Source organism: Pelodiscus sinensis, chromosome 3, assembly GCF_052426305.1.
Source record: "Pelodiscus sinensis isolate ZL-2025 chromosome 3, ASM5242630v1, whole genome shotgun sequence".
Classification (NCBI taxonomy): Eukaryota; Metazoa; Chordata; order Testudines; family Trionychidae; genus Pelodiscus; species Pelodiscus sinensis.
Window position 1 is genome coordinate 157,300,748 of NC_143054.1, and position 14,586 is coordinate 157,315,333.

Here is a 14,586-nt window from a genome sequence, read left to right on the forward strand (position 1 = left end):
TAATCCTAACTAGAGATACAAAAATGGTGGGATCTGAAACAGCTGTTATCACTCAAGAAGGAGATCTAAGAATCCTTGTGGATAGTTCCCTGAAAAACCTGTTCAATGTGCAATGCAGTCTAAAAACTAAAAAGCTAACAGAATATTGGGAACATTGGGAAAATAACAAATAACAACACCAAATACCATACTGCCTCTATATAAAGTCATTGTATGCCCACATCTTGCATACTGTATGTAGATCTGGTCACCTATCTAAAAAAGATCTATTGGATTTGGAAAAGGTACAGAAAGGGCAACAGACATGATTAGGGGGTAAGGAACAGTTTCCATGTGAGGAGAGATTAACAAGACTGGGACTTTTCAGTTTGGAAAAGAAATGAGTAAAGGGTGGGGGGATATGTTAGAGGTCTAGAAAATCATGAACAGTGTGGAAAAATAGAATAAGGAAATGTTATTCATTCATTCACTAACATAACACAAGAAGCTGACCCAATTACATTTATAGGCAGCAGATTTAAAACAAACAAAATCAATTATTTTTTCACAGTCAACTTGTGGAACTATTGCCAGGACATGGTGCAAAGACCTAAACCATAACAGGATTCCAATAAGAACCAAATAGATTCAAGGAGGATATATCTCTCAATGGCTACTAGCCAGAATGGACAGGGATGGTGTCCCTAGTCTCTGTTTGCCAGAAGTTGGGAATAGCCGACAGGGGATGGATCATGATGATTGCCTCTTCTGGTTATTTCTTCTGAAGCACCTGACATTGGCCACTGTCGGCAGACAGGATACTGGGCTAGAAGGACCTTTGGTCTGACCGAGTATGGCTATAGTGATGTTCTTCTATAGAGCTGAAATGTATCTGCTCCCTTGCTGTAACCCACTAGACCCCACTCTGCTTCCAGGGCTGAGATAGAGCCCAGGCGTCCTGACGGGGTCTCTCCCTCTCCACAGAGGTAGTAAAACAGTGAGAATATACATTAAAATATTACAGATAACCAGTGTCCCTTCAGTGACTTGCCACAATTTGTCAGAATGTGTTAGTGTTAGAGCTGAGTGGGTCTAATATCTATTTAATTTTCTTTTTTTTATGAGTTGGACCTCCCAAAACTGGGACTCCCTCATCCAAGCAAAATGGTGTTCCTGGACAAGGGAGTCCTGGCTGGAAGCCCAAGGGGCTGGGATCAGTGCCGGAGTCCTAGTAGTGCATCAGGGCCACGGCAGCCCCAGTAGCAGGGCTGGGGATGTGGCAGCCACAGCAGCCCCGACAGCAGGGCTGGGGCCAGAGATGTGGCAGCCCTGAAAGTGCAGCCGGGGCTGGAGACACAGCAGTATGGCAGCACAGTGCAGGGTGGCTGGGGCTGGCAGTGGAGAGGGAGGTGGTCTGGGGAGCTGGTAGCAGGGGGTCTCCTCTTGTCAGGCAAATTCCCTCATTCAGGACCAATCAGATCCCGAGGGTGCTGGACCAGAGAGGTCCAACCTGTATATAGGAACCTATGAGTGTGTGTGTGTGTGTGTGTGAACCTGCTGTATATTGAGTGGATATTTTCAGAGAAACATCCACAATGATTCCAACATCTTTCTTGAGTGGTAATAGCTAATTTAGGCCCCCCCCCCCAACATATGGTATGTATAGTTGAGATTGTGTTTTCCAGTGTGCACTACTTTGTATTTATCATATAGCTCACCTTAACCATCACAGTCTCATCCCTTATTCGCCCTAACACACTCTTTGGAAATTCAAACACCTGCCCTCATTTCAGTTCCTGCCGAAAACATTGGCTGGAACCCATTTTGGGTGCTGTACTTTTCCACTGGAAGGCAATTGACAAGGAAATTGTTTATTATTTTGATCTAAGCCATAATAAAGCTCTTGAAAAAAGGTACAATTTACAGTAAAAGCTTGGTTGCTAGACTGGCCAGATAAGAAGAGCCTGCGTGTGCACACTTCTGCCATCATGACTAATTGCTTTGCTGCTCCCATCTGATTAGACAAGAGCCAATTATTTATTAACAAGCATAAAATTCTCTGTTTCCCCTCTTCTCTGAGCTGTCACCTGTGCATGAATGTTGTTAAATGACCTTGCATATTCTGGAGCTGAATTTCATCCCAATAATTACAATCTGGAAAAAAAAAATTGGCTTTAGGGGTTTGGGAACTGTACAGGGTGTGGTTTCCTACTCTCTTCTTAATGGACATTGTAATGCTGAGCTTAGCTCTAATATACAGTAGACTCTCCGAGTTATAAACTATCTGGTAACCACACACGGCATTTGGAACTGGAAGCTTGCAAGCAGGTGACAGCAGAGATTAAAAAAGCAAATACAGTACAGCACAGGTTGCATTTCTACAAGCTGGGACTCTGATCGGGATCAGAGAATCCCGGCGCGTTGTGGGCAGGCTGGGATGTGGTGTTCAGCATGATGCAACTAGGTTGTCCTGGGGACAAGGAGCCTGGCACATGACCCAGCTGGGCTGTGAATGGTTGGGGGGGGGGGGTGAGAAGCCCAGCCATGCTGTGCTGTGATGTGCTGTGGATGTGGGGGGCTGGGTAGCCCAGCTGCATGGCTCAGCTGGCTGGGGGAAGCCAGGAAGCCTGGTGGGGCAGCAGGACAGGGGGTGAAGCCAGCAGCAGGAGGTCCAGAAATGACCTCCCCTGGTACACCAAAAATCCCTCATCCAGGACCAGTCAGGTCCCGAGAGTGCCAGAGCAGGGAGGTCCAACCTGTACCGTGTTAAATGTGAATTCAGTAAAAAAAAAATAAAAAAAAAAAAATCTGACCGTTTCTGTGCCTGTTTCATTTAAATTAAGATGATTAAAAGCAGCATATTTCTTCTGCATAATAAAGTTTTAAAGCTGTGCTAAGTCAAGATTCAGCTGTAAACTAAACTGCATGGGCATCTACAGATGAGGAAACTGAGGCACGGAATAGTTACTTGACCCAGATCATATGGCAGATGCACAACACAATGAATCGGCATGCAAAGAAGTCTGGTATGTTGTCTATTTTCTTCTATGTTTTTAGCACTTAAAAAAAAGTTTGAGACAACCTCTTATTCTAATTTCCTGGATCCCTCTCCCCACCTTTAAAGTTAAATACACTTTAACCTGTATTTCTCCTACCTGGAAACAGTGCGTTATTGTAGGTAGCTACGGGAGTATAGAAAAGGGCGATGGAGAACTTTGTATCATGACTCAGAGGGGTAGCCGTGTTAGTCTGTAACTTTAAAAACAATGAGTCATCCTGTGGCACCTTAGAGACTAACAAAACTAGCCCTCCTCACCACCCAGAGCATGCCACTGCCCACTTCTGGCAGCCCTCAGCATTGCCCAGAGCCCAGCACCCCCCTTTCAGCCCTCAGAGCTGCCCAGAATGTGCAGTGAGGTGCTCCAGCGGCAATTTAAAGGGCCCAGGGCTCGGCCACCATTGCTGCTGCAGTAGCGGATGGGAGTCCTGTGCTCTTTTGAATCACTAGGCCCTAGGGCAATTTTTCTGCCCAATTGGCGGGAGACCCACAGCACAGGGGCTGTCATGGTAGGGTGAGTGCAGGGCAGGACCTTCAGGGTTGGGGGAGAAAAGGACCTGGCTGAAACCACTCCAGGGCCTGAACTCCCAGACTATTTACTGGGTGGCAACATGCCATAAACATATGGGTCCCAAGCCCAAACAGGTTGAGAACCACTGTTCTAACCTAGGGATGTTAGATATAGTGTAACTGAACAGTCGTGTAACCACACAAAATATTACTGGTTACACTGACATCCCTACTCTAAACCACACTGACTAAGGGCAGCTGCTGACGAGCAATCCACCACTTTAACATAGTTCCATCCACAAACCATCTCATAATGCCAATGAAGTCAGAAGGAATCTGGCTGTTTTGCAAAGGACGAATAGTATGAGCGTGATTTATCCGAAGCACTTTACAAACAACTAATTGTTAACCTCTCCCTTCCCCCCCATGCCTGTATGGATAAGTTTTACCCTCATGTTGCCGAAGGAGAAACTGAGACAGAGATGTTAAGGAACTTACCCAAAGCCACAGAACCAGAATTGGAGCTCAAGTACTCCTGGATCACAAGCTAAAACTCAGTCTGGGGGGTCAGCGGTGAAAGTAGTTTAACATTTCTTACTGGCTCTGTTCAGCTGCAACCTGGGGCCCTGCCACCTCTTCAAATAGCTTCCTGCTGCCTTTGCCGCAGCTCAGCCAGCTCTTGCACCAGAGTGCACCCTCTTACTTCCACCTTTGGTCTGGTCTGGTCCAGTGGCGTAGTGAGGGAAGGTGGGGGGATATTTGCCCCAGGCTCCATGCTGGGGTGTGTGTGTGTGCCAATTTAGTCCCCCTGTCATCTCTCGGCTCATCTGGTCTTCCTCCACCCGTCGCCACTAGCTGGAGCTGCCTCTCCACCCCGAGCCTGACCCTCCTCCATTTCCATCAGTGGGTTAGTGCATAGGGGGGAGGGCCTGGCTGCAAACTGTAGGGGGTGGGGGAAGATGCGGTACAAGCTCCCCCCTTCTCCTCCCAGGGTCGGGCACAGCTGTGCGCCAGGTTGGAAGCCCTGCCTCATGGCAGTGGGTGTGCGTGTGTGTGCAAATTTTGCCTTTGCCCCTGGGCACATCGTACCCTTGCTACACCTCTGGTCTGGTATTTCTTAAAAACTCCCACTGGAGAAGAATTTTAATTGCTCTGATTAGAAAAGGAATTGCCACAGAGGAGCACTTGTTAAGAGTGTTTTCTTATCTAGCCATTGAACAATCCTGAAAATGAGTAATTATTCTGAGCCCCGTCTGAAACAGAGCTGCATTTACCACGGAGATGAGGGATCCCTCGGTACTCTCCCAAGTTAATTAGAAATCAAGCCAAGACCAAAACTCTAAACTAGAAGGGTCAGAAAGGTAACAGGAGAGAATTGGGCTGGCTAGCGAGAGACCTATTTATGAAAGAGGGGTCAGAGTTAACAAAACTGATAAAAATCTTAAAGGAAATGGCAACGGAGAGTAGATGGTGAGTCATGTACAGAATGTACTATAGGGCTTCAAGCACAGTTTCAATAGACTAGTGCTGCCAAAACGTTGTGTAAAGTTAACAAACACAAGCAGGGGCGGCCCGTGACTATAGGTGGACTCGGCCACCGCCTAGGGCACGCCTTCAACTGGGCACCCAATGATGATGTCACGGGGTGCCCGGGGCGCCTGGTGATGACATCAGTCCATTGAGGGCCCTGCAAGCAGGGGCGCCGATCGTGTGTTCCACCTGGGGCACCAGCTGCTCCTGAGCACAAGTATAATGGTGAAATGAGTTGACTATTCAACCCTAATCAATTTGGGGCTTATCAGAAACCAGAGAACACTGGCTAAACAGTGAAGGCTTCCAGTGAAGCATAAACAGAGACAAGGCACCCGTAGCTCTTACTGTGAGGTAGCTAGGTAAGGTCAACCCCTCACCCATGCCTGACCTGGCCTAGTTTAGCTAAGTAAAATGGAAGTGCCCAGTCTCCTGTATGTTTTGTAGTGGGATACCTAATGTGCATTAGCTACCACAAGATAAACACACACGTGGTTTTGTCAGGGAAGAGGAGCGCTGAATGGCTGGCTATAGATCAGATAGGAGGTAAGTGACATGTCACGATCAACATTCACTCCTTGGTACTTACCTTATTCATACTATGGAACACAGAACTGAGAAAAAGAATAGGCAGGTAGGCACCTAGAATTAAGTGCCAGCTGATACCTGTAGAACCAGATACCCAAGGGAAAAGGTAAGTAGGAAAAAAGGGGCTGAGAATGCTCATGTACTTTAATGCAAAGCAATTAAGAGAAGACTGGACAAACAGCAAGGGTGCGTCTACACAGCACGCTTACCTCATTGCATAGCTTCTTTCAATCTTATTTTGAAAGAAAGCGCTATTCTGAAATGTCCCTTATCCCTTGTGCAACGAGGGTTACAGGGACGTCGGAATAGCAAGCCCGTTATATTTTGCTCTTAAGACGCGGAATAGCTATTTCGGGATACCGCAGTGTAGGCGTAGCCCTAGAGAGAGTGTCAAGGCAATAAAAGATGGGAAGATGCAGACGAGAAAAAAGCCAGGGGACTGATAGAGAATAGATGCTTAAACCCCATCTTCTCAATGTCTGGGTGGAGGTAAGCGTGCAAAGAGAACAGAGGTTTGTATCACTGGCAGCAGGGCTGTCCTTAGAATTGATGGGGCCCTACCTAAACCCACCCCCTACATGCCCTTCATGTGACTTGTTACTGCCCCCCGCCTGGGGCCCACCGTGCTCTTATTTTCCCTTCCCTATAGCACCTCACTATAGGTGGTGACTTATATGGCCCATGGTGCCTCAGAACCAGGAATATTCCTGTCCTGGGACCAGAGGAACCATAAACTTTCCAGGCCCCTGGGAAAGGTGTGGGGCAAGGAGCTGCAGTTCTGAAAGTGCCAGCCCTCAGTGTCACCCGGAGCATGCTGCTCTACTCTCTGTCCCCCACCCCCAGCCCTGAGTACCACCCGGCATCCCAGTGGTGATTTAAAGGGCTTGGGGCGCTGACTGATGCTGCTGCAGCAGTGACAGCAACTGGGAGGCTCGAGCTCTTTTGAACTGCAGGGTCCCACCCCCTGCCCCAAGTCAGAGCCAGCACCCAGACTCCATCCCAGAGCCTGCAACTCAGATACCCACCTGAATCCACATTCCCTCCCAGAATCTGCACCCATACACCCAATCCCCAAACTCCCTCCCAAACCTGAAGCCACCACCCCTCCTGCACCCAAATTCCCTCCCAGAGTCTGAACCTCACACCCTGCCTGCACCCATCCCAGAACCTGCCCCTCAATTCCTGGCTCTAGCTCACAGCCTGCACCCAGCACCCAAACTGCCTCCCAGAGCTTTAGACAGGCGGGGGTGAGGGGATTTGAGAAAGGATGTGCATTCTGGGCACCACCAACATTTCTGCAAACCTGCTGCCCTTCCCTGAGAGAGTCCAGCAGTGAGGAGGTTCAATGCCTGGCTGCTATAGAGGCTGCCACTAGCTCCACAGCTAGCTGGAAGTCTGAGCCGCTCCAGCCTCCAGTGAGTGGGGAGCCCAGCTTAGGCAGCCTCTGGCCACGAAGAACTGGTGGCAGAGATAACCTGGAAACTGCCCTCATCTAGAGATGTAATTTGGGGCCCCACCAGGACAGCAAGTAAGAGCGGCTTGGCTCCTGCACAATTTTTGGATGCTCCATGCAGCTGCATATTGTGTATATGTGTAGGGACGGCCTTGACAGGCAGAAAAAGAGCACACGGATGACACATGTATGATACATGGAGTATGATGCACAATTGTAAAGCTGAGAAATACTGAGAGAACACAGAAAAGAATAGCAAGGGTGATAGAGACTCTCCAGAGTTCCAGACATCATGTTAAGAGCTCTTTAAAAACATGAATTGAGTGGAAAACAAAGCAGTGAAATTTTCCTGAGTCTGCAGGCAGCCTGAAATCCTAGCGTTGAGAGCTGTGAACAGCTCACTGGAGTTTTGACTCTGAAACCTATAGATGACCATTTAAATGTTAACATTGATAGCTGTTTCACAGCTGAGTGATTTAAAAGAAACATCCACCGAAATACACTTACCTCAGGATCCCAGCAGTGGCAGTGATCCAAAGAGTGGAGGAGACAGTGAAGACAACTGGCTGCAGAAACTGTGGGAAGTACATTATCTTGGCGTGGGTACTTGAAAAAAACCTTTGAAATGCTGCCTGACAGAGCGGATGGAAGAGACATTTCTAGGTTTGGAAAAGCAGGTGATAGTAGAGTTTCGAAGAGAATTTGAACAGGTGATGGAGGGAAGGTAAAAAAGGACAAGTCAAGATTTGAAGATGTAAGCTAAAGAACTATACACAGAGACTGCTGGGTGTGGAAAATAGCCAGAGGAAGCATGTGACTCTGAGAACTGGGTAGAGGAAAAGATGCGCTAAAGAAGTAGCAATAGCGTTCAAGAACAGGTTTGCTGAGTTGGAAATGACTGGCCAGGGCAGGCAGTCACAGAAGGTGGAAGGGCAAGGAAGAAGAAAAGAATGTTTAGTCTTATAAGAGGAGGCGAAGAGTCTTAGGATATATCCGCACTACGCAGCTTTTAGCAATAAGGCTGTGTCAACACAGCCCTGTCCTAAAAGCCATCGCCTGTGAATGCTTTTTGTGGCACTTTTGCAGACAAAGTACTTCCACCACCACCAAGCGGGTTTTGCTTTGTTAGCAGGGGAGCATGCCTGCCAACAATGCAGCATTCACATGTGCACTTGACTCAGCAAAACTGAGGGGGGAGGCTTAAGCACTCGTGAATGACAAAAGGTTTTTTTTGAGCAAGTGGGGAGAGTTTGGATCCCCAAGAGGATACAGAATGACGTCCGGAAACCGCAAAAGAGAACTATAGGACTTGCAGTTAGAAAGCACAGGAGGAAATCTGGAGAACTGCACTGAACTTCCTATTAAGAACAAACAGGCCTGTCGCCAGAGGCAGCACAGAAAAACATGCTGCCTGACGGAAGCTAAGATATGGGATGTGGACTGAGACTGAAGAGGAGCAGCAAAGAATCAACTCCTTCATGTGGGAACAAATGACACAGCTAAATTCTCAATGGAATGCATCAAGGGAGATTATGCCAGGCTGGGGAAGATGCTTAAGGAAATCCTGGAGGCTTAGGTGATCTTTAGTGGAATTCTGTCTGTCCTTATAGTAGGAGAAAGAAGGCAACACAAGATTATGATGATCAATAGATGGCTCAGGCAGTGGTGCTATAAAGAGGGTTGTGGGATGTCTGACTACAGGCAGTCCCTGGGTTACGTACAAGATAGGAACTGTAGGTTTGTACTTAAGTTGAATTTGTAATTAAGTCGGAACTGGCGTCCAGATTCAGCCGCTGCTGAAACTGACCAGCGGCTGACTACAGGAAGCCCGAGGCAGAGTTTCTCTGCCCCGGGCTTCCTGGAATCAGCCGCTGATCAGTTTCAACAGCAGCTGAATCTGGACGCCTGGGACAGAGCAGCTGGGGCGCTGCCGGGTAGGTCCCCACAGCGCCGCACCTCGGCGCTGCGGAGACCAGCCCGGCAGCACCCCAGCTGCTCTACCCCAGGTGTCCCCAAGTCAGCTGCTGCTGAAACTGATCAGCGGCTGATTCCAGGAAGCCGGGGGCAGAGCAACTCTGCCTCGGGCTTCCTGTAGTCAGCCGCTGGTCAGTTTCAGCAGCGGTTGACTTGGGGATGCCTAGGGCAGAGCAGCTGGGGTGCTGCTGGGTTGGTCGAGTAGCGCCACTCCTAAATCCAACTGTCTGTGGTGACCTTGTTCCAAGTGTGAGCAAAGAGGACAAGACAACTTCTAAACTTGATGGAGAAAGGTGTAGGCGGCATCAGTGCTCAGGGCCATTTCTATCCATATGCAAAACACGCTGCCATGTAAGTATGTAGGGATAACATATCAATGTATTAAAAATGTGATTCCCCCAAGTGGAAGTGACTCCCCATAATTTGTTCCCCACAACTTAAAGTGTTTAGATTTATTATTAATTCTTCTTATTATTATTTGTTAAGATTGTTAAATGTTTAGATTTATTATTATTATTATTGCCCCTTTAGAATATAATGTATTATGTCATGTAACTTGGAACTGTTAAGAATATAATCCTATGTAGCCAGAAACAGCCCCCCCTCTGTGTCCCAGGGCATGCTCAAGCTTGTGCAAGGGGCTGCTTGAAATTGACATTGCAGAGATCCATTGTAACAATGCATTGTCAAGCCACTAACTCTGCTATGGGAGCCAAGCCCTGTAATTGACTAAGGGCATTGTTACATAATTGATGCCTGTTCTCTTTAAAACATTGTAACTTGACTTAGCACTCAGAGAATGTTTTAAGCAATACCACCCAGAAACTTTTATAACTACAACTTTTATTATTATACAAAATACTGTATGGGAAACATTAATTAGGGAATGTATGTAAGAGAGAGAGAGTGCTTGGACAGTGAATGAATGGTTCTGAGAGGTGCCAGCCTGAGAATACAGCAACAAAGGGCTGAAGAAGGCGTCAGGTGCCAGTGCAACCAAAAGGTGTCAAGTGGAGAAAACCAAGTACTGGAGGTCCACCCGATGAGATCACTGATGAGCACCTGGCAGCCACCCTGGAGACATCAGCATGATGCAGCAATTTCCATAGACTGGCATAGGAAGAAATTCCTATAAGAACTAGACTAAAAAACTATGAATCAGAGTCCAAGGTTCTGCTGCCAGCCCACCAGGAGCTTCAGATGTGCATCTGATCAGGACTTCGCTCCCCACTACCATCACTTGTGTACAGAATACCTGGCCAGTATTCTGTCACAAGCAACTTCCAGGCTGGTAACTATAACAAATACACAGAACCTGGATGAATGAATGTTTATATGCATAAGGGTTAAGTAGTTAAACAATGTTGTTTGCTTCTATCTTTTCTTTATTTTGTTATTATTATCTTTATAATAAATGTGGCTTTTTGCCTTATCCCCCTCATAAGATCCTGCTTGCTTTTATTTGGTATAACAAGGCACCACAAAATTTGGGGCATCAAATTGCCTCAAATTGAATGGTGCCCTATGCATCTGGGTGTTGTGTATGGGCTCCATACTCCTCCCTCCACTGGCCCCCACCTTGGGCTCAGAGATGGCTCGGGTAGCTCCCCCAGCCCCATTCCCCAGCTGTCTTCCTCTCTGCCCCCCAGGGGCTCACTGCTGGCTTAGCTGCTCCCAACTCCATCCCCTGGTCAACTCCCCCAGGCCACACCAAGCCCTCCCCCACCCCAAAAGTGATGGAGAGTGGTGTGAGCATGGGCCACAGGACTTAGGAGACAGCTGCATGGATCTCCCCTGCTCCTCCTGAGTCTTCTGGCCCGCACGCATGCCACTCATCACCTGTGCCTCCCACTTGCTCCTCTGAGGCTGCAGGTGAGCTTCCCTCCCAGGGCTGCCAACTCTTTTGAACTGGATGCCACTGCAGCAAATAGCATCCAGTCCAGGAAGTAGGGGACCCCAACTCTAGTCCCCACAGTTTCTGGTCCCACAGCCCACCCCTCCTCCAGAAAGGCTGCTTGCCTACGGTGGCAGGGACGCCACTGTTAGACTATGCAGGGCACCATCACTAGTATGGACGGCCCTGTCAGTGGTAGTAAGCAGGCAAGGTTCCCTCTAAGCTGCATGGCAGCACAAGCCCACAGCTTCTTAATGAGCCCTAACTCAGGGCTCCACGCACAGAGCTGGTTAGCTAGGGGAGGGACACTTCCCCCTCAGTGACAGCAGCAGCTCCCCTGCTGAGGACAGAGCAGCAAGTCCCTCTCCTTTTGGGTCTTTTTAAGCCAATCACTGAAGTCAAGATTTATAGAAACAGATAAACATGTATCTATTCTCCCTGTGCAAAAGGGAAGTCAGCTCACACAGTATTGAAAGGTATTTGGGGCAGCACAGACTTATTGCAGGAAATTCAGCTGAGGGCATAAGGAAGATGACAAACAAATGAAGCTTAGGCTTGGGAAGTAGCCACTTTTCTATGGGTTCCATTGTCTTGCACTAAATTACAAAAAGGATCACTACACTCCAGGAAGTTCACAAAAACCCTGGCCAAACCTTAAACTTTTGTCACTACTGCTAGCCCCCACCAAAATACTTTAGAGAAATGTTCTCAGTCTGAGGACATGGTGGTAGACCCAGGACACAGGCTCCTGTATTCAATCCAGCCGCTGAATACTATCAGGCTGGTTTAGGTGCAGCAGATGGTACTCTTCGGCCACAAATCAGGACATGCCCAGACTCTCAGGCATGTTCCTGCTTTAACCTGAGTTAAGATAATGTTACAATGGCCTTTTATGGGTACTGGGTATCAATGAAGTGTTTATCAATTGTGTAACTTAGTTGGTTTTGAAGACAAGCTCATTCTCTTTTGGAACAATATTGCCTGAACACTTACTGAAGTTGACATAAGTTCCCCTTTACAGGCTATTCCCTCATCCATGGGAGACACTGCTTTAGAGCAACTACGTGAGCTCAAGTGGTCATAAGTGGATGATAAACAGCAACAAAGAGCTAGCACCAGAAAACTTTGCATCAATACAAGGGCTGAGAAGAGCTGTAGGAAGGTTATCTTCAGGATGCCTTGGCTATCTCTGAGGGAGAAGCCGTTGAAACAGAGTTCTCACATGCAGTCATAGTAATCTTTCTGGGTACGTCCACACAGCAACATTATTTCAGAATAACTAGTGTAATTTAGTCCGCATCTACACAGCAGGAAGTTATTTTGAAATAATTTCAAAATACTGTCAAGCTGGAGGACTTCTTACTCCAACTCCTGTAAGCCTCATTGTACAAGGAATAAGGGAAGTTGGAGGAAGCAAGCTCTATATCGAAATAAGTGCTGTGTAGACACTCCCAATAAGCTATTTCCAAATAAGGGTATGTCTACACTACCCCGCTAGTTCGAACTAGCGGGGTAATGTATGCATACCGCACTTGCTAATGAAGCCCGGGATTTGAATTTCCCGGGCTTCATTAGCATAAGCGGGGAGCCGCCATTTTTAAATCCCTGCTGCTTCGAACCCCGTGTAGCGCGGCTACACGGGGCTCGAACTAGGTAGTTCGGACTAGGGTCCTATTCCGAACTACCGTTACTCCTCGTGAAACGAGGTGTACCGGTAGTTCGGAATAGGCACCCTAGTCCGAACTACCTAGTTCGAGCCCCGTGTAGCCGCGCTACACGGGGTTCGAAGCAGCGGGGATTTAAAAATGGCGGCTCCCCGCTTATGCTAATGAAGCCCGGGAAATTCAAATCCCGGGCTTCATTAGCAAGTGCGGTATGCATACATTACCCTCCTAGTTCGAACTAGGAGGGTAATGTAGACATACCCTAAGCGATGCAATTAACGTAGCTCAATTTGCGAAGCTTATTTCAAGTTAAGCCCTGCCGTGTAGACACACCCTTTGACACCCAATCCTCCACCTATACCTTAGCAATGATGGCTTGGAAAGGGGCTGTTTATAAATACAGACTTTAATGGCACATTTTTATTTATTATTCAGCAACCTTATTTTTGTAGTTTAATTCCAGGAGCTTAATTTTCAGTTATAGATTAAAGGTATGAATTTCCCTGAATTATCTCCCCAATGAGTTGATAGTCCTGAGAAGCTAGTCTATCTGAATGCTTCATTTCCTATTCATTATGGTGTTTAGTGGAAGCTAGAAAGTTTAATCAATGAACTGGGCAATAAAACAATGGGAAGATTTCAGATCCAGACAAAAGCCTCAATCCCAATTATTGACAGAATGTATAGAGTATCAACTGTTTACGTGCATGTGACTTACTTGCATTTACCATAACAGGTGGGTGCTGGAAATGATAGTTGGATAACCAGGATTAAGCTTCGCATATGAAAAGGAGCCAGTAGTGCAGAACAGTACATTTAGATGTCATCAGATTGAATCCAACTAAAGGCTTAGTACAATGTAGAGATTTTTTTGTTTGGTCTTCCCTTGTAATGCTCACACGTTCTATTTTACATGAAGCCCTAGCATTCCAGGGAACAAGGTCAGAGAGGTGGAAAGTTCATCTAACTGTTCCCAGTCTGTCAATAAAGAAAAAGTAAATTAATGGGAGCAGTTAAGATATCACTTCATTCTTTCAAATATTTGTATTATTTGTGTCAATGGAAATAGGGTAATGCTAAATGCTTTTAACTTTAAGATCACTTCTCTATGGCTACGTCTACACTGGCATGATTTTCCGAAAATGCTTTTAACAGAAAAGTTTTCCGTTAAAAGCATTTTCAGAAAAGCACGTCTAGATTGGCAGGATGCTTTTCCGCAAAAGCACTTTTTGTGGAAAAGCATCCATGGCCAATCTAGTTGCGGTTTTCCGCAAAAAATCCCCGATCGCCATTTTCGTGATCGGGACTTTTTTGCGGAAAACACTACTGTGCTGTTTATACTGGCCCTTTTGCTCAAAAGTCTTTCGGAAAAAGACTTTTGCCTAACAGGAGCAGCATAGTATTTCCGGATCTTACATGAGATCGTCAGTGCTTTTCCGGAAATTCAAGCGGCCGGTGTAGACAGCTGGCAAGTTTTTCCACAAAATCATCTGATTTTGCGGAAAAACTTGCCAGTCTAGACACAGCCAAGGTGTTTAGTTTGCTCATCTGTAAAAGATAGATAATAATACTTTACAGACATGTTAGAAGGAGTGATTGCTTTGAAAAATGTAATATACAAGCATTATTTATTAAAGAACTAGCAGAGTACACAAAATTCTTCCATGCCCAGATACCAACGATTTTCTCTTTTCAGCTTCAGTGTAGTAAAAGAAGAGAGAAACTTCCTTTGCAGAGGTGCATAGAAAAGAGGAATACTCTGAGCTATTTGGCCTGATTTTCAGAAGGACAGAACATCCTCTCTCCCCCCTGAGGTAAATGGGAGATTGCTCCACCTCTCACTGTACTTGTTGCCAAAAGACAGGATTTAGCAACAAAACATGCCATTGTGACAAGGCCTTAGTCATAGTAGAAGCCTGAATGTCAGTGTCCCTTT

The 14,586-nt window shown here is 46.8% G+C and overlaps 1 protein-coding gene across 7 annotated transcripts in view; it reads right to left on the minus strand.

The window, feature by feature from the left end:
- TLR5 (toll like receptor 5) overlaps positions 1-14,586 on the minus strand; it is a 37,355-nt gene that overhangs the window by 20,547 nt on the left and 2,222 nt on the right. For 4 of the 7 annotated variants that reach the window (XR_016349260.1, XR_016349261.1, XM_075925253.2 and 1 more), the window contains exon 2: positions 13,369-13,628. The exons of 1 other annotated variant lie outside the window; for it this stretch is intronic. Coding sequence is in view for 2 of the 6 variants with exons in the window: in XM_075925252.2 (XP_075781367.2) it covers positions 13,369-13,466 (98 nt within the window). In the remaining 4 variants the exon portion in view is untranslated. Of the gene's footprint in view, positions 1-7,625; positions 8,893-13,368; positions 13,629-14,586 lie in introns of those variants that run through there. 2 more of the 7 variants (XM_025180980.3, XM_075925254.2) reach the window with 1 other exon arrangement.